The 21,260-nt window shown below is 36.3% G+C and overlaps 1 protein-coding gene across 1 annotated transcript in view; it reads right to left on the minus strand.

Moving 5' to 3' along the window:
* The window catches only part of SLC26A7 (solute carrier family 26 member 7), a gene marked incomplete at both ends in the record, with an annotated part of 179,258 nt that overhangs the window by 74,865 nt on the left and 83,133 nt on the right, over positions 1-21,260 (minus strand). The window contains one exon of the mRNA XM_082674556.1: positions 20,718-20,882. Within this exon, the coding sequence (XP_082530682.1) occupies positions 20,718-20,882 (165 nt within the window). The remainder of the gene's footprint in view (positions 1-20,717; positions 20,883-21,260) is intronic.

Below are 21,260 nucleotides of genomic sequence, written 5' to 3' on the forward strand. Positions count from 1 at the left end.
TTTTTGTTTTCATTTCCATTACTCTAGGAGACGGATCCAAAAGATATTGCGGCAATTTATATCAAAGAGGGTTCTGCCTATGTTTTCCTCTAAGAGTTTTGTAATATACGGTCTTACATTTAGGTCTTTAATCCATTTGGGATATTTTTATGTATGCTGTTAAAGAATATTCTAATTGCATTTTTTTTACATGCAGCTGTCCAGTTTTCCAAACACAACTTATTGAAGAGACTGTCTTTCCTCCATTGTAGGGTCTTGCCTCATTTGTTGTAGATTAATTGACCATAGGTGCATGGGTATATCTCTGGGATTTCTATCCTGTTCCATTGATCTATATTTCTGTTTTTGTGCCACTACCATACTATTTTGATGATGTAACTTTGTAGTAGAGTCTGAAGTCAGGGAGTTTGACTCCAACAGCTCCAGTTTTCTTTCTCAAGATTGCTTTGGCTATTCATGGTCTTTATGTTTCCATACAAATAGTAAAGTTTTTTGTTCTAGTACTGTGAAAAATGCCCTTGGTAATTTTATAGGAATTACATTGAATCTGTAGATAGCCTTGAGTAGTATAGTCATTTTGACAATATTGATTCTTCTAATCAAAGAACATAGTATATCTCTCCATCTGTTTGTGTCATCTTCGATTTCCTTCACAAGCATCTCAAAGTTTTGGAGTACAGGTCTTTTGCCTCCTTAGGTAGATTTATTTCTAGGTATCTTATTCTTTTTAATATGATGGTAAATCGGATCATTTCTTTAATTTCTCTTTCTGATCTTTCATTGCCAGTGTATAGAAATGCAACAAATTTATGTGTATTAATTTTGTATCCTGCAAATTTACTTTACTCATTGATGAGCTCTAGGAGATTTCTGGTAGCATTTTTAGGATTTTCTATGTATAGTATCATGTCATCTGCAAACAGTGACAGTTTTACTTCTTCTTTTCCAAATTAGATTCCTTTTATTTCTTTTTCTTTGCTGATTGCCATGGCTAGGACTTCCAAAACTATGTTGAATAAAAGTGGCAAGAGTGAACATCCTTGTCTTGTTCCTGATCTTAGAGGAAATGCTTTTAGCTTTTCACCATTGAGTATGATGTTAGCTGTGGGTTGGTCATATATGGTCTTTATTATTTTGAGGTATGTTTCCTCTATGCGCACTTTCTGGAAAGCTTTTATCATAAATCACTGTTGAATTTTGTCAAAAGCTTTTTCTGCATCTACTGAGATGATCATATAGTTTTTATTCTTCACTGTGTTGATGTGGTGTATCACATTGATTGATTTGTGTGTATTGAAGAATACTTGTATCCCTGGGATAAATCACACTCGATCTTGGTGTATGATCCTTTTAATGTATTGTTGGATTCAGATTGCTAGTTTTTTGTTGAGGATTTTTCTATCTATGTTCATCAGTGCTATTGACGTGAAAATTTCTTTTCTTATGGTATCTTTGCCTGATTTTGGTGTCAGGGTTATGTTGGTATCATAGAATGAGTTTGGAAGTGTTCCAAGCACTGCAATTTTTTGGAATAGTTTCAGAATGATAGGTGTTAACTCTTCTCTAAATGTTTGATAGAATTTTCCTGTGAAGCCATCTGGTCCTGGACTTTTGTTTTTTTGGAGTTTTTTAATCACAGTTTCAATATGAGTACTTGTGATTGGTCTGTTCATATTTTCTATTTCTTCCTGGTTCAGTCTTGGAAGTTTGTATCTTTTTAAGAATTTGTCTATTTCTTCTATGTTTTCCACTTTATTGGAATATAGTTGCTTGTAGTAGTCTGTAATGATCCTTTGTATTTCTGTGGTGTCCATTACAACTTCTTTTTCATTTATAATTTTATTGATTTGAGCCCTCTCCCTTTTTACTTGAGGAGTGTGATTAAGATTTATCATTTTTGTTTATCTTTTCAAATAACCTGCTTATAGTTTCATTGATCTTTTTTATTGTTTTGTTCATCTCTATTTCATTAATTTCTGCTCTGATCTTTATGATTTATTTCCTTCTACTAACTCTGGGTTTTGTTTGTTCCTCTTTCTCTGGTTGCTTTAGGTGTAAGGTTAGGTTGTTTATTTCAGATTTTTCTTGTTTCTTGAGGTAAGATTGTATTGCTGTAAACTTCCCTCTTAGAGCTGCTTTTGTGAAGATGATGGTGGGGCAGAACACAGAGTTCATGTCTCCCCACAACCAGGGCACCCACCAGACAATTTTGGGGGACCTCGGTGCCCAAAGAGATGGGAGGAACCCCCGAGTGACCAAATAGGATGTGGGGGGAATGAGGGGGAAGAAGTGGGCCCCTTCCTAAGCCCCGGCCCCACACAGTGAAAGCCTTTTCTGGCTTTTTTTTGTTTTTTCTCCTCTTTTTCACTATTGTGGTTCTGTTTTACCTTCCAATTGTTGTTTCATCTGTATTTTTATTTTTTATCTTTCTAATATATCTGTTATTTTTCTAATCTTATTTTATTTTTTACTCTTTGCTATTTTCTGCTCCTTTTTTTCATTTTTTCTCAACCCTGCATGGCTTGAGGGATCTTGGGATGTGAGCTGAGGGTTGGGCCAGAGCTCCTGCAGTGAGAGCTCTGAGTCTGAACAATTGGACTAACAGAGAACCTCAGACCACAGGGAATATTCATCACAGTGAGGTCTCCTGGAGATCCTCATCTTAGCACTGAGATCCAGCTCTACCCAACAGTCTACAAACTCCAGTGCTGGATGCCTCAGGCCAAACAACCAGTAAGACAGGAACACAATCCAACCAATCAATAAAAAAATGAGATGACAAAAAAATATGTCACAGATGAAGGAGCAAGGTAAAAACGTACAAGACCAAATAAATGAAGAGGAAATGGGCAACCTTCCTGAAAAAGAATTCAGAGTAATAATAGTAAACATGATCCAGAACCTCAGAAATAGAATGGAGGTATGGATTAAGAAAATAAAAGAAATGTTTAACAAAGATTTAGAAGAACAAAAGAACAAACAAACAGAGGCAAACAACACAATAAATGAAATGAAAACTACACTAGAAGGAATCAATAACAGAATAACTGAGGGAGAAGATCAAATAAGTGAGCTGGAAGACAGAATGGTGTAAATAACTGCTGAGGAACAGAATAAAGAAAAAAGAATAAAAAGAATTGAAGACAATCTCAGAGACTTCTGGGACAACAGTAAGCTAACCAAAATTCGAATTATAGGGGTCCCAGAAGAAGAAGAGAAAAAGAAACGGTATGAGAAAATTTTTGAAGGGATTATAGTGGAAAACTTCCCTAACATGGGAAAGGAAATAAGACCAGGTACTGCAGTGAGTCCCATACAGGAAAAACCCTAGGAGAAACACACCAAAACACACATTAATCAAACTAACAAAAATTAAATTCAAAGAAAAATATTAAAAGCAGCAAGGGAAAAGCAAAAAATAATGTATAAAGGAATCCCCATAAGGTTATAAGCTGATTTTTCAGCAGAATCTCTGCAGGCCAGAAGGGAGTGGCAGGGTATACTTAAAGTGATGAAAGAGAAAAAACTACAGCCAAGATTACTCTGTCCAGCAAGGATCTCATTGTGATTTGATGGAGAAATCAAAAGCTTTCCAGACAAGCAAAAAGTAAGAGAATTCAGCATCACCAAACCAGCTTTATAACAAATGCTAAAGGAACTTCTCTAGGCAGGAAACACTAGAGAAGAAAAAAACACCAAAAAAGAGACCCAAAACAATTAAGAAAATGGTAATAGGAACATGTATATTGATAATAACCTTGAATGTAAATTGATTAAATGCTCCAACAAAAAGACATGGACTGGCTGAATGGATACAAAAACAAGATCCATATTGATGCTGCTTATAAGAGACCAATTTCAGACATAGGAACACATACAGACTCAAAGTGAGGGGATGGAAAAAGATATTCCATGCAAATGGAAATCAAAAGAAAGCTGGAGTAGCAATATTCATATCAGACAAAATAGACACTAACATATTGTTACAAGAGACAAGGAAGGACACTACATAATGAGCAAGGGGTCAATCCAAGAAGAAGTTATAACAAATATAAATATTTATGCACCAAACATAGGAGCACCTCAGTACATAAGGCAAATTCTAACAACCATAAGAAGGGAAATTGACAATAACACAATAATAGTAGGGGACTTTAACTCCCCACTTACACCAATGGGCAGATCATCCACATAGAAACAAATGAGGAAACACAAGCTTTAAATGACACAATAGAACAGATAGATTTAACTAATATCTATAGGACATTCCACCCGAAGGTGGCAGAATACACTTTCTTCTCAAGACCACATGGAACATTCTCCAGGGTAGATCACACCTTGGGTCACAAATCAAGTCTCAGAAAATTTAAGAAAATTGAAATTGTATCAAGCATCTTTTCTGACCACATGCTGTGAGACTGGCAATCAATTACCAGAAAAAAACAAATGTAGAAAACACAAATACATGGAGGCTGAAGAGTGCACTACTAAATAACCAAGAGATCACTGAAGAAATCAAAGAAGAATTTAAAAAAATACATGGAAACAAATGACAACAAAAACAAGACAACCCAAAACCTATGCAATGCAACAAAAGCAGTTCTAAGAAGTTTATATCAATTCAATCTCACCTCAAGAAACAAGAAAAATCTAAAACAGTCTAACCTTACACCTAAAGCAACTAGAGAACAAAGAAGAAAACCCAAAATCAGTAGAAGGAAAGAAATCATAAAGATCAGAACAGAAATAAATGAAATAGAAATGAAGAAAACAATATCATAGATAAATAAAATTAAAAGTGGGTTTTATGAGAAGATAAACAAAACTGATAGATATTTAGCCACATTCATCAAGAAAAACAAACAGACAGGACTCAAATCAATAAAATTAGAAATGGAAAAGGAGAAATTACAACAGACACCACAGAAATAGAAAGGATCATAAGAAACTACTACAAACAACTATATACAAATAAAATGGACAACCTGGAAGAAATGGACAAATTCTTGGAAAGGTACAATTTTCCAAGACTGAAACAGGAATAATTAGAAAATATAAACAGACCTATCACAAGTATTGAAATTGAAACTATTGAAATTAAATAGTTGAAATTATTGAAATTAAAAGTCTTCCAACAAACAAAAGTCCAGGACCACGTGACTTCACAGGTGAATTCTATCAAACATTTAGAGAAGAGGTAACACCTATCCTCCTCAAACTCTTCCAAAAAAATTGCAGAGGGAGGAACACTTAAAAGTTCTTTCTATAAAGCTACCACCACACTGATACCAAAACCAGACAAAGATATCACAAAAAAAGAAAATTAGAGACTAATAACACTGATGAATATAGATGCAAAAATCCTGAACAAAGTATGAACAAACAAAATCCAACAACACAGTAAAAGGATCATAGACCATGATGGAGTGGGGTTTATCCCAGGAATGCAAGGATTCTTCAATATACACAAATTAATCAATGTGATACATCATATTAACAAAATGAAGAATAAAAACCATATGATCATCTCAATAGATGCAGAAAAAGCTTTTGACAAAATTAAACACCCATTTATGATGAAAACTCTCCAGAAAATGGACATAGAGGGAACCTATCTCAACATAATAAAGGCCCTACATGACAAACCCACAGCAAATATCATTCTCAATGGTGAAAAACTGAAAGTATTTCCTCTAAGATCAGGAACAAGTCAAGGGTATCCACTCTCATCACTATTACTCAATATAGTTTTGGAAGTCCTAGCCATGGCAATTGGAGAAGAAAAAGAAATAAAGGAATATAATTTGGAAAAGAAGAAGTAAAACTGTCACTGTTTGCAGATGACAGGATACTATACATAGATAATCTTAAAGATGCCACAAGAAAACTAATAGAGCTAATCAACGAATTTGGTAAGGTTGCAGGATACAAAATTAATGCACAGAAATCTCTCACATTCCTATACTAATAATGAAAAATCAGAAAGATAAATTAAGGAACAATCATATTTACCTTCACAACAAAAAGAATAAAATACTTAGGAATAAACCTACATAAGGAGACAAAAGACCTGTATGCAGAAAACTATAAAACACTGATGAAAGAAATCAAAATGACACAAACAGGTGGAGAAATATACCATGTTCTTGGTTTGGAAGAATCAATATTGTGAAAATGATTATACTACCCAAAGCAATCTACAGATTCAGTGCAATCCCTGTCAAAAACCAATGTCATTCTTCACAGAATTAGAGCAAAAAATTTCACAATTTATATGGAAACACAAAAGACCCCAAATAGCCAAAGCAATCCTGAGGAAAAAAAAAAACAGAGCTAGAGGAATCAGGCTCCCCAACTTCAAACTATACTACAAATCTATAGTAATCAAGACAGTATAGTACTGGCACAAAAACAGAAATATAGATCAATGGAACAGGATAGAAAGCCCAGAGATAAACCCACACACTAATGGTCACCTGATTTATGACAAAGGAGGCAAGAACATACAATGGAGAAAAGACAGTCTCTTCAATAAAAGTGGTCCTGGGAAAACTGGACAGCTACATGTAAAATACTACATGTAGAATACTCCCTAACACCATACACAAAAATAAACTCCAAATGGATTAAAGACCTAAATGTAAGATTGGATACTTAAAAATCTTAGAGGAAAACATAGGAAAAACACTTTGACATAAACCACAGCAAGATCTTTTTTGACCCACGTCCTATAGTAATGAAAATGAAAATAAACAAATGGGACCTAATGAATGTTAAAAGCTTTTGCACAGGTGTTTCCTGGTGGTACAGTGGTTGAGAGTCTGCCTGCCGATGCAGGGGACACGGGTTCGTGCCCCGGTCTGGGAAGATCTCACATGCCACGGAGCAGCTGGACCCGTGAGCCATGGCCGCTAAGCCTGCGCGTCCGGAGCCTGTGCTCTGCAGTGGGAGAGGCCACAACAGTGAGAGGTCCATGTACCGGAAAAAAAAAAAAAAAAAAGCTTTTGCACAGCAAAGGAAACCATAAACAAGCTGAAAAGACAACCCTCAGAATGGGAGAAAATATTTGCAAATGAAGCAACAAACAAAGGATTAATCTCAAAAATATAGAAACAGCTCATGGAGCTCAATACCAAAAAAACAAAAAACCCAATCAAAAAATGGGCAGAAGACCTAAATAGACATTTCACCAAAGAAGACATACATATGGCCAAGAGGCAAATGAAAAGATGCTCAACATCACAATTATTAGACATGCAAATCTCTAATAATTAGTGATGAATGATACAATGAAGTATCACCTAACACTGCTCAGAACGTCCATCATCAAAAAATCTACAAACAATAAAAACTGGAGAGGGTATGGAGAAAAGGGAACCATTTTGCACTGTTGGTGGGAATGTAAATTGATGCAGCCACTATGAAGAACATTGTGGATGTTCCTTAAAAATCTAAAAATAGAACTACCATATGACACAGCAATCCCACTACTGGGCATATGCCCTGAGAAAACCATAATCCAAAAAGATACATGTATCACAATGTTCATTGCAGCACTATTTACAATTGCCAGGACATGGAAACAACCTAAATGTCCAACAATAGATGAATGGATGAAGATGATGTGGCACATATATGCAATGGAATATTACTCAGCCATAAAAAGGAATGAAAGTGGATCATTTGTAGAGATATGGATGGACCTAGAGTCTGTCATACAGAGTGAAGTAAGCCAGAAAGAGAAAAACAAATATTATATATTAATGCATATATGTGGAATCTAGAAAAATGATACAGATAAACTTATTTGTAGGGCAGGAATAGAGATGTAGACATAGAGAATGGACATGTGGACATGAGGGTTAAGGGGAGGGTGGGATGAACTGGGATATTAGGTTTAACATAAATACACTACTGTGTGTAAAATAGATAGCTAGTGGGAACCTGCTATATAGCACAGGGAGCTCATTTCAGTGCTCTGTGATGACCTAGGTGGGTGGGATGGGGAGGTGGGAGGGAAGTCCAAGAGAGAGGGGATATATGTATACATATAGCTCTTTCACTTCATTGTATAGCAGAAAATAACACAGCACGGTTAAGCAATTTTACTCCAATAAAAAATTAAAATTAATAAATTAATTTTAAAAAGAATTGCTTTTGCTGCATCCCTTAGGTTTGGGATCATTGTGTTTTCATTGTTATTTGTCTCTAGGTTTTTTTTTTTTTTCTTTTTTGATTTCTTCAGTGATCCATTGGTTGTTCAGTAGCATATTGTTTATCCTCCACATGTTTGTGTTTTTTTACAGTTGTTGCCTTGTTTCTAACTCATAGCATTGTGGTTAGAAAAGATGCTTGATATGATTTCAATTTTCTTAAATTTACCATGGCTCACTTTCTGGCTCAGCATGTGATCAATCCTGAAGAATGTTCCATGTGCACTTGAGAAGAATGTGTATTCTGCTGCTTTTGGGTAGAATGTTTTATACATATCAATAAAGTCCATCTGGTCTAATGTGGCATTTAAGGCTTGTGTTTCCTTATTGATTTTCTGTCTGGATGATCTGTCCATTGATGAGAGTGGGGTGTTAAAGTCCCCCACTATTATTGTGTTTCTGTTGATTTCTCCTTTTATGCCTGTTTTATTTGCCTTATATATTAAGGTTCTCCTATGTTGGGTGCACATATATTTACAATTGTTATATCTTCTTCTTGGATTGATCCCTTGGTCACTATGTAGTGCCCTTCTCTGTCTCTTTTAACAGCCTTTATTTTAAAGTCTATTTTGTCTGATAAGAATATTGCCACTCCAGCTTTCTTTTGATTTCTGTTATCATGGAATAACTTTTTCCATCCCCTCACTTTCAGTCTCTATGTATCCCCAGATCTGAAGTGGGTCTCTTGTACACAGCATATATATGGGTCTTGTTTTTGTATCCATTCAGCCAGTCTATGTCTTGGTTGGAGCATTTAATCCATTTACATTTAAGGGAATTACCGATTTTGTATATTCTTTTTTTTTTTTTTTTTTTTTTGCGGTACACGGGCCTCTCACTGTTGTGGCCTCTTCCGTTGTGGAGCACAGGCTCCGGACGCGCAGGCTCAGCGGCCATGGCTCACGGGCCCAGCCGCTCTGCAGCATGTGGGATCTTCCCGGACCGGGGCACCAACCTGTGTCCCCTGCATTGGCAGGCAGACTCTCAACCACTGTGCCACCAAGGAAGCCCCGATTTTGTATATTCTTATTGCTATTTTCTTAATCGTTTTGGATTTGTTCTTGTAGGTCTTTTTCTTCCCTTCCTCTTTTGTTCTCTTGTGATTTGTTAACAATTTTAGTGTTGTGTTTGGATTCCTTTTTCTTTTTTGTGTGTGTATCTCTTGTAGAGTTTTGGTTTGCAGTTATCATGAGGTTTTGATACAGTAGTCTATAAATAAAGAAGATTGTTTTAAGTTGCTTGTCTTTTATTTTCAAATGCACTTCCAATATCCTGCATTTGTGCTCTCCTTGTTGCACAATTGCTGGTTTTGATATATTTGTGTGTGGATGATTTCCTGCCTTTACTGTATGTTTGCCTTTACTGGTGTGCTTTTCCATTCATATTTTTCTTTTAATAGTTGTGGCCTTTTCTTTTCCACATAGAGAAGTTCCTTTAGCATTTGTTGCAAAGCTGGTCTGGTGGTGATGAATTCTCTTAGCTTTTTCTTTTCTGTAATACTTTCGATTCTCCATCGAATCTGAATGAGAGCCTTGCTGGGTAAAGTATTCCTGGTTGTAGGTTCGTCCCTTTCATCATTTTAAATATATCATGCCACTTCCTTCTGGATTGCAGAGTTTCTGCTGAGAAATCAGCTGATGACCTTATTGGAACTCCCTTGTTTGTTATGTTGCTTTTCCCCTTGATGTTTCTAACATTTTTCCTTTGTTTCTATGTTTTGTCAGTTTGATTACTCTGTGTCTTGACATGTTCCTCCATGGGTTTTTCCTGTCTGGGACTTTCTGTGCTTCTTGGACTTGGGTGACTGTTTCCTTTCCCATGTTTGGGAAGTTTTCATCTATTACCTCTTCAATTATCTTCTCAGGTCTTTTCTCTCTCTCTTCTCCTTCTGGGACCCCTGCCATGCAAATGTCAGTGACTTTACTGTTTTCCCAGAGGCCTCTTAGACTGTCCTTGTTTATTTTCATTCTTTGTTCTTTATTCTGTTCCACGACAGTGATTTCCACCATTCTGTATTCCAGATCACTTACCCATTCTTCTACCTTAGTTATTCTGCTATTGATTCCTTCTAGTGTATTTTTCATTTCAGTTATTGTATTGTTCATCTCTGTTGGCTCTTTATTTCTTCTAGCTCTTTGTTAAACATTTCCTATATCTTCTCAATCTGTGCCTCCATTCTTCTTCCGAGATCTTGGATATCTTTACTATCATTCCTCTGAATTCTTTTTTGGGTAGATTGCCTATCTCCACTTCACTTAGTTGTTCTTCTGGGGTTTTATCTTGTTCCTTCAGCTGGAACATATTCCTCTGCTAGCTTATTTTGTCTAACTTTCTGTGATTGTGGTTTCCATTCCACAGGCTGCAGGACTATAGCTCTTCTTGCTTCTGCTGTCTTCCCCTTGATGGGTGAGGCTGTCTAACAGACTTGTGCAGACTTCCTGATGGGAGGAACATGTTTCTGCCCACTGGTTTGTAGAACTGGGTCTTGTCCCTCTGGTGAGCAGGGCTGTGTCAAGGGATGTGTTTAGCAGGAAGCTGTGGGCTCAGGAAGACTTTAAGCACCCTGTCTGCTGATGAGTGGGGCTGTGTTGCTGCCCTGTTGGTTGGTTAGCCTGAGGTGTCCCAGCACTGGAGCCTACAGGCTGTTGGGTGGGGCCCCCTCTTGGTGGAAAAATGGCAGTCACCAAGAGTGCTCATGCCAGTGAGTACTCCCCAAAACTACCACTGCCAATGTATTTGTCCCTTCAGTGAGTCATAACCACTCCCTGCCTCCACAGGAGACCCTCCAATTCTACCAGCTAGGTCTGAACCTGGCTCTTATGAGGTCACTGCTTTTTTCACCATGTCCTGGTGCACATGAGACCTTGTATGTACCTTCCAAGAGTGGAGTTTCTGTTTCCCCCAGTCCTATGGAATTCCTCCAATCAAACCCCACTGGACTTCAAAGCCACATTCTCTGGGGGCTCCTCCTCCCATTGCTAGACCCCCAGGTTGGGGATCCTGATATGGGGCTCAGAACTTTCACTCCTGTGGGAGAACTTTTGTGGTATAATTATTTTCCAGCTTGTGGGTCACCCACCCAATAGGTATGGGATTTGATTTTATCACAGTTATGCCCCTCCAACTGTTTCATTGTGATTTCTCCTTTTTCTTTGGATGTAGGATATTCTTTGTGTGAGGTTCCAGCATTTTTTTTTTGATGGTTGTTCAGCAGTTAGTTGTGATTTTGATGTTTCTGTAAGGAGAGGTGAGCTCACGTCCTAATACTGCACCATCTTTCTGAGGTAGCCCCTGGAAACCTGAAGATCCCATCATGACATGGCTACTGCTATTATTTGGAGAAGCAGTCTCACTCAACATGTTTATTAGGGTTCTACTTGTACAAGACATTGATCTAAATTTTAAACCTATTATTACAGTAAATCTTTGATATATGCTATTTGATCTAAATAATCAGATGTTAAATCATTCTGTTTTTATAAGAATGAAGCAAAATCCAAAGCTAAAAATCCTCATATTCAGGATTTAATTAAGAAAAAAGGAGGTCATACCCTTTTAATAGTTTCCATGGTCATACCCATTCAATAGTTTCTCATTGTACAACTGTTACTGAAGTTCTAAAGACGGCCCTGTATAGAAACACCTGTGCCCAGAGAAAAATAGGTTTGTGTTTCACTAGAGAAACAACAAAGTGATAGTATAACAAACAAAATTTAATAAATCTGACAGTACATTACTTTATGGTAGGTATTAAGTACTGATCTGAAATCTATGAATCTTAACTCCCAATATATGACTTTGTGTCAGTCATCGACCACAAATCCAGGAGTATCTCCAGAAAAATGGTAACATTCATACATGCTTGTTACCATGTGTTCAGACTTTGGTCTGAAAACACATTTGGCATAATCTATGCGTAGACATTTGTCTAAAATCCAGTAACCTGTACCCTTATAGGAGACAGAAGAGGAGAAGACACACACACAGAGGGGAAGGCCATGTGGTGACAGAGGTACAGTTTGGTGTGATGCAGCCATAAGCCAAGAAATGCCTGGAGCTACCAGAAGCTAGAAGACAAGGAATGATTCTCCCCTAGAACCTCCAGAGCATGTGTGGCCCTGGTGACACCTTGATTTTGGACTTCTGGCCTCTGTAAATGAGAGAATAAATTTTTGTGTGTTGTTACCATGTTTATGGTAATTTATTACAGTAGCCATAGGCTACAAACACAGTTACCAAGTAAAATGCTTCTCACTGCTGAGACAATTCAAAGAGGGTGTTATGGACTCAATTGTGTTTCCCTAAAATTCATATGTTGAAGCCCAAATCCTCAATACCTCATAATGTGACTCATAATATTTGGAGACAGGGCCTTTAAAGAGGTAATTAAGTTAAAATGATGCTTTTCGGGTGGACCCTAATCCAATATGACTGGTGTCTTTATAAAAAGAAGAGCTTAAGACAGACAGAGAGATACCAGGAATGCACATGCACAGAGGTGCTATCATGTGAAGAGGCAAGAGGGTGGTCATATACAAGCAAAGGAGAGAAGCCTCAGAGCAAACCAGCCGTACTGGCATCTTGATTTTTGACTTCCAGCATTCAGAACTGTGAGAAAATACATTACTATTTTTTAAGCCACCCAGTCTATACAGTTTGTCATGGCAGCCCTAGCAATACAGAGGACAAAGGGACTCACAGCTTTTGCCTTTGGAGTTCCCTATATACCCTAGTAAATTCCTTCCTCTTCAAGTTAACAAAGATAAAAGTAACCAAGATAAAACACAAACTGAAACTAAACAGAAAGCTTTTAGTAACAGTGACTAAACAATTAGTACCATTAAGAGAGACAGCCAACTGATTAAGCACCTGTCACAGATAAATAGGCATGGTGGATAGCTGTGGTAAGGATTTCAACTACAGTGCCTAACAAAGGCAGTATTTAGAATACAGTTGTCAGAGCTAGAAAGACCTTAGAAATCAACCAGTTGAATGTACTCATTCTACAGATGTAGAAACCAAGGCTCCAAAGATTTGTAACTTACCTTATCCTAGGAGACTTGGCTTGTGAGTGACAGAGTCAAGACTGTGACTCAGGTTCTCTGAACCCTAGAGCAACACATTCACCAATGCCTCACACACTATTCTCTTCTTTCAGTCCAATAACAATTTTTCCAAACTTCCCCAGGGCTTCCTTTTTCCCATGGGATATATGGAGGGGAGATGCCACCCTTTGAAAGAGACTATTATCGAGCATGGAGTCTGATTTTGTTTGTTAGTGGTGGGATTCAATGGCACCTATCTGCTTCTCAGACAAACAAGCTCTACCCACCTGCTGCCTTGTGCCTTTAACACCAGCAGCAGAATCAAGTCAATCCAAGGGAAGTAATAATGCCTTCCAACTTTATTCTAAAAACTGTGAGAACATGAACCATGACTGTTTTTTTTCTTAGCATATACACATTTGGTGAAAGTATACTTGTATCCACACAGTACATTCACCTTAGTTCCTTCTCTCCACCTCGAACAGAAAGAAATTTTTATATTATCCTTACCACAAACATATGGTGGGAGGGCAAACTGGGATGGAAAGAATAGGAGAGATTGTTTAAAATTCATCACTTTCTAGAAGAGTGGGGGAACTAACATTTCTAGGCACTAGGCTAGCCAACCTATATGCAGTGACTCATTTAATTACTCAATTAATATAAGGTGAGCATATTCACTCTATCACATTATCTGCTTCAATTACACTGCCTGGTTTCCTTCTTTAACACTATCTGAGATTATCTTGTTCACCAATTTTTCTCCTCCCTTCCTAATTCACATCGCCCCTGCCTCAGCATTTCAATAAAACTCCATGAGAACAGGGATGTTATTTCTCAACTGTATTCTCATCACCTATGAGGTGGTCAATTAACATCTGTTGAGTAAATCCATTATAGTGGTTCTTAAACTCTTGAATCAAGGATACACACTAATCTTTTCCCATCCACGTGTAGATTATTCTGTTGAATATTTCTGGTTTGGAAGCCTCACATTTAGTTCAACTCTCCCACTTTTTAGATGAGACTGAAGTCTGCTGCGGGCCCTGGCTTTTGTTTGTTAAGGTAGTTTTCACATCCTTGGAGCCTTTAAACATGAGCCACAATTGCCCAGGTACACCCTCTCCCTGCCCCAATTTGCTTTCAACTTGATTATATTTGTCTATTTTTTTTAATGTTTTTTTTTTGGCCGTGCCATGCAGCATTCGGGATCTTATTTCCCTGAGCAGGGATCAAACCCATGCTCTCTACAGTGGAAGCACGGAGTCTCAACAACTGCCCAGCCAGGAAGTCCCCAACTTGATTATATTTGAATTCTACCTAAGCAGATCTAGATTCCTGCTCAGGGACCATTAAAGCCATTTATGATCATTCCAAAATTGATGTTGGCACAAGTTCTCTCTGGTATTCAGAATTTGATGTCTCCTATAAACTTTGCCTACATATCTTTAAACAATTTAGAATGGTTATTGTTAAGATCAATCTCCCCTAATCCCTCTACTTCCCAAAGTAGCACACACTAATAGAAAAACAAGACTAATATTAAGTTTAAATCTCAAACACAGTCTGTGTTTTCATGAATACAAACACAACCCCAAAAGGAAGAGAAAAATTACAACATTCTATTATTCTTTACATCATTTTATATGCATATTTCTGATCAATAACTGCTCCTTACACTGGAAATTTATCCCAATAAACTACTGCTTTAAGGCATACTTTAAGTCTCCAACCAAAATGCGATCTAGGGGAAGTGTGGTATGTTAAACAGCTAGAGACAGCATGGGTGCACAAAACTCACTTGCACCAAACTCACAATCAAGCATGCCAAGGCCCAAGTGGCATCCAGCCATCCCTTGTTTAGAAAACCAAGTTTAATTTGAATTACTTAAGCAACTGGATTTTGTGCTGATGCATTTTTCAGTGAATTGCGGGGGATGGAGAGCTTAGCCCAAGATAATTGAATTGCTAAAATATTTGCCTTCTGATTTACAATTTTAAAGTAACCTTTGTTACAAATTCCCATATAATTGTTTCATATCCAAATTAAACCTGCCACATTTTCTCTCCCCTATATCCCTGATTGATTCAAGCTGCAGATTAACATTCCTTTTCTCTCCCCTTCAATTTATTCTGTCCATTTTTCAGGGCGTATTGAACGTCCTTACAATTCACAATAGAAAGATCACAATAACTGCAGAGAAAATGTGGGCTGTCATAAACTACCAAAGCATGTTCTTGATTCAGAAATCCCAGAGGGCCTGTGTCTTCAAAGTAGATTTGTCCACATATAAGCCTCATTTTTACATTTTTAATTGTGATCTCATTCTCTATGGAAGAAAATGTTTCATTGGCTTTGATTTCCTTCTGATGTTTCTAGCCCAGTTTGTTAATATTCTTGGTTCCTGCTTTGTAGCCTTCAGAGCTACCCAAACTAGAAAAGTGTTTTGCTGTACTTCAGGGATGGGAGTGGGAATGAAATTGCTTTCTGGTTCTGAAACTCCTCAATTTTAAAAAAGCAAATAAAAACTTCCCAAAAAGGGTAGGTGAATGTGTTGCCAAGCTTGCCTTGTGTTCTTGGCTTTAATGTACAGAATTATTTAGAAGAGTTCTCATATAAAGCCATGCCAGTGAAAATAACTTTGCCAAATTTATCATAGGCTGCTACAGGCTGAGACACTGGCGCCACCTCAAAGAAATTCACATTTGCTAATATGAACTAGTAATTTTTGTTTTATTGTGCCTTTTGGGGGGAAACATCCTTTCTAATAAAAAGATACATCATCATTTCTCAGTATAAAAAATCAATTTTTGTATTGACAAGAATAATTAACCTTTTCCCTGTTATCTATGTGGGACCATCAGTCAAAAATTTAAATTTGATAAAAAATTTTATTTGGTCTTGACCTGCTATCTTCCTGCTCTCTGATTGCCTGCTCTCTGAAGAAGCTTTTAGGCTTCAAAAATTCACATAGTGAGACTTTTTCTCTAGATTTTGGTTTTATCAATTAGAGAATTTCCCTTCTAATGAGTATTAAAATAAACTTCAAAATTATTTTTCATCTTATAAAAATCTCTCAAAAGAGAACCCTAGTGCACTGTTAGTGGGAATGTAGATTGGTGCAGCCACTATGGAAAACAGTATGGTGGTTTCTCAAAAAAACTAAAAATAGAACTACCATATGATCCAGCAAGTCCACTTCTGGGTATTAATCCCCCAAAATGAAAATGCTAATTCAAAAATATACATGTACCCCAATGTTCACAGCAATATTGTTTACAATAGTCAAGATATGGAAGCAACCTAAGCGTTCATCAATAGATGAATGAATAAAGAAGATGTGGTGTGTATATATATATATACCATATATATACAATGGAATATTACTCAGCCACACACGCAAAAAAATGAAATTTTGCCATTTGCAACAACATGGGTGGATCTGGAGGGTATTATGCTAAGTGAAATAAATCAGACAGAGAAAGACAAATACTTTATGATACCACTTATATGTGGGGTCTAAAAAATAAAGCTAAAAAATATAACAAAATAGAAAAAAAATTTTAATTTGAGAACACAGGAATAAAATGATTTAACTGGTGAGTCAGGGTCCAAAGATAGAAGTGACTCATAATGTTATTGCTTCTGCTTGTTTTACAATATATTGCAGAACTGTTTATAATTTATTAAATGGGTTTATAACTGGTTGGGGGGGATGAGCTGAATAGATGGAATTATTTTAAATTAAAAATAAAATAAAAAACATAGCATTTCTTTACTTCTGATGACTAACCCTCATTAATAGCAGATATTTTTTATGTTTTATAAATTTTGGAATCATCTTTATTTGTAAGTTGAAAAAAGATATAATTTTATTTTATTATTTAGATTTGCTTATCTGATTAACAGTCCTCTAGAGAGGAAAAGGATTAGTATCTATTACTTATATAGCACTTTTTAAAGTGCACTGACATAGAAAACAAACTTATGGTTTCCAAAGGGGAAAGAGAATGGGGGGGTAGAGATAAATTAGGAATCTGGGATTAACAGATAAACACTACTATATATAAAACAGGTAAACAACAAGGACGTGACTGTATAACAGAGGGAATTATATTCAATACCTTGTAATAACCTTAATGGAAAAGAATCTGAAAAAGAATTACACCTGAAACAATGTAAATCAACTATAAGTCAAAAAAAAGATCTATTGGAAGTCTGTTCTATAATCTGAGAGGGAAGAACTGAGCATGTAACACTAACCTTATCTGATTCAAATTAATCGTTTAAAATGTTCCATGGAAGCAAGAACATCTGCCAGCCCTAAGTAACCAAAGAGATAGAGATTTTAGCTAATCAAACTAGAGAATTAGATTCTCTTAGTAGAACAGAATCAGGCATCCACCAGGAAGAAGACACTGTAGAAACCATTGCAGTGGCAGATGGAAGATACCTCAATATGAAGTGACCTAAGAACAGGATAAAGACAAAAGGCTATGTTTTCTCTCAAAGTTGACCGTAAGCGCTGCTATTACTGGAATTAATTAATGCACATTTTGATTGGCCAATTCTGAATTGTTTTAGGAAATTTGAGTGTTCCAGCTGAGACTATTGGGAGTGGTGACTGGCAATTTGTATAAGAGTCTCAAATAGTCTAGATATTAATTTATGTTCCAAGGAATATCAGTAACATATTCTTTATCCTTCATCAACTTGAGTAGCTTTCATAAAGGATATAACAGTTTTGAGAACTTAGAAAAAATCCAAAAATATGTTAAATCACTCTCCTCTAGGTTCTTTGACCTGATGATCAAGGCCTCTATTTTGTCCTCTGTTCTATACCTCTGTACTGAGTTCAGCTCTCCTCCTTCCCATCCCACCTAAATGATCCATGGGCAAGTTCAGATTTACATTATTATCATCAGATTCTTTTTTAGCCTAACTACACCAAAGCACACCTTCTAAATGTCCCAGTGTGACCTATGCATGATGCAAAATCTATTTCTTAATCTAATGCTCAGATCACAATTTTTGACTTTGCAATATCAGCATTAATTTTGAAACCTTGGCAAGAACCAAAGCGTCATTCTTACCTAGGTGCCTAACAGTGCAGGGCTCTGAGACTTTGAAAAGCAAGAGCAACTTTTCTTTGTTTTCCATCTACACAAAGCATACCAACTTCCACCAACTGAGTAATGCACATTTAGTCAGCCATCTAACAATATTACTAAATCTGATTACATTTCAGTATGAGAACTTACAAAAGACCCCCAAAAGTCACATTACAGTGTCTGATCTACAAGGCAAAGAAAAACTAGCTTGCAGCTTAACCTTCCAAGAAAACAAAATTTAAAAAATCATACACAAAACACTTCAATGTAGCATTTTATACACATTGCCACCAGAGAAACGAGCTGAAAGACCGAATGTTCTCATATCCGGCTATCCAGCTTCTTTTAGCACAACTAGTGAAAAGAGGAATGATTATTTATGTAATGTGAATATGACTGAAGTGGCCAACTTGTAACCTGCACTCATTTCTTTACACTGCTCATGCACAGACAAGCATGCTGTTCCCAGTCAGGAGATCAGGACAGAATCTAGTACTGATTTGGTTCTGTTGGTGCACACCTGGCATCATCAAAAGTTTTAACTCAACCAGTCACCTGATAACTTACAGCTATTTTGGTCTACTTTTGTTTGATTTAGAGCTTGGAATTATATTGTTTCCACTTCCAGTTTTAGTGTTCTTGTTTTAGTTTTATGCTTTCTTATAATGAATGAATCACTGAGCAAGATATTACCTAAATAACAAAAATTCAGAACAAGCTTCCAGCTTTGTGTTGCCAATTACTATCTATATTAACTACTTTACCAACTAATCAGAGAAACACACAAACAGAAAAGTGATACTATTTTTCACATAACAAAATGGCAAATTTTAAAAATAGTAATAATCAGAGTTGACAATGATGAGAGTAAATATTAATTGGTACAGCTTTTCAGATTGATATTTGGCAAAAATATTTTAATCCAGTGATTCCATAACTAGGAATTGATCTCAGTGAAATCATCAGGGATGCAAACTAGAACATAGGAATAAAACAAATCTTCAATGAGCTGTGTATAATGGTGAAATACCACAAACCACCTCAATAACAGGAATTAGATAATTTATTAAACTTCTATATATGGAGCTACTATTCAGCCATTCCTTGATTAAGAGCAAGAATATTAGGAATGGTAATACTCTCATTATAAAACATTAATGTAATTCAGTATAGAACATTACATTGTAGGAGACCTGAATATGCCACTCCAAAATATGCCTCTTTGGTATAAGAATTATTTTTAGCTTATTATTTTGAGAAACAGCAGACACAGGGAACCTCTGAGAACAGTGTAAATTACCCTTTCATAGAGAAATTTACATTTATATAGAAAATCTCTGTTTGCAAGGGTGTCTTCCTCTTAGTACCAGGAAGAAAAACATGACTCTAAATCACAAGAGAGTCTTACCAATGGAGAAGGCACTGATTTAAATCTGCATAATAAATCTTACCCATGTTCACTGTATTTTTCATGGTCACCTTCTCATAACTTGCTTCCCTCAACTCTTATTCCTTTGTTTTAACTGAAGATGGTATTTAAACCCAAATCCTAGCCACTTCTTTTGAGTTACTAATCCTGGAGTTTCTCCCATGTGTATATGAAACATACATGCTAATAAACTTGTTTGTTTTTCTCTTGTTAATCTTTTGTTACAGGAGCCCCAGCTCCTCAAGGATAGAAGGAAAATATACTTTTCCTCCTCTACAATATAAAATTAAATAAAATGAAGTCTGGTTGCTCTCAACTTCATTAACAAGACATTGATTTTCTTATAAAACTCCGATAGGATGTGACTTCCTGAGCAGTCATAGATTTTAGGTCAGCTTCAAAAAGAGACCAAGAAGAATGGGGAATTATTAGGATAATATGTTGAAACTGGACACATGTTTCTATCTCAGGTTCAAGTGACTTTTAATAACTGATTGTCTGCTATTGGGACTCCAGAACCCAATTTTGACCAAGCCTCTGATTTGATTTATACCAGGGTTCACAATATGGAAAGAATGTGGTAAGGTGTACTGTTGTTACACTGGGCCACAAGCCTGGTAGATGGCTTCCATTAGAAGTTAGCAACATATCTGGTCACAGAAAAATTCAAGCTATTTTTTCCAACCATGTTCCCAAATTATACTGTATTTAATTGTTTATTACAAAGAATTGCTCCCCAAATTAGTAGGTTTTACTAATTAGTTTCATACCCTTAATCACATTAAAAATATCCTAAAAGATTTTATTTAAGCCCAAGTTACTTTAAAATAGAAAAATCTCAACATTGTAATTAACCAAATTTTACTATGTGAAACACACACCCAAAATATATGAACAAAGACATACGGAAAAACTCACATAAAAGAATCCAAGTGGTCCAGATATATACGGCATTTTCATTCCCAAGAGATATTTGACTTGTGAAGTCACGACATGGGTGGCAGCCCCAGTTGTCATCGCACTGATCACAGGTTCTGTAAGCAGGAATGTGGCACTACCCAGTTGTAGCACAAACATGGCCACCTAAGAGGACAAAGGAAGATGAAACTTCCCAAGCTTCCTAGAAGGATTAATATCTGACACATTTTCATTTTCAATACACAGACATAGGGAACTGATGTGAAATGTGCTCCTTAAATTTTACATATTCAATAGCTTGAGTTTTCTTGAGAACATTACTAGTTTCCAAGATTCCCCAGATGTTTTTGGGTACAATTACAAGTGCTTCAGTTAAAGTTAACACAGTTTTTTTCTGAATATTGACTTTTTTTCCATTTTCCTAATAATATATGTTACAAAAAAGGAAATATGTTCAAATCAGTTAATATATGGGGTTCTGTGGGGAAAAATAAAATTTGCATTATCATATCTATAATTTTTTAAAAATCCAAAGGACATGAT

This window comes from Grampus griseus, assembly GCF_964374135.1.
Source record: "Grampus griseus genome assembly, chromosome: 17".
Classification (NCBI taxonomy): Eukaryota; Metazoa; Chordata; class Mammalia; order Artiodactyla; family Delphinidae; genus Grampus; species Grampus griseus.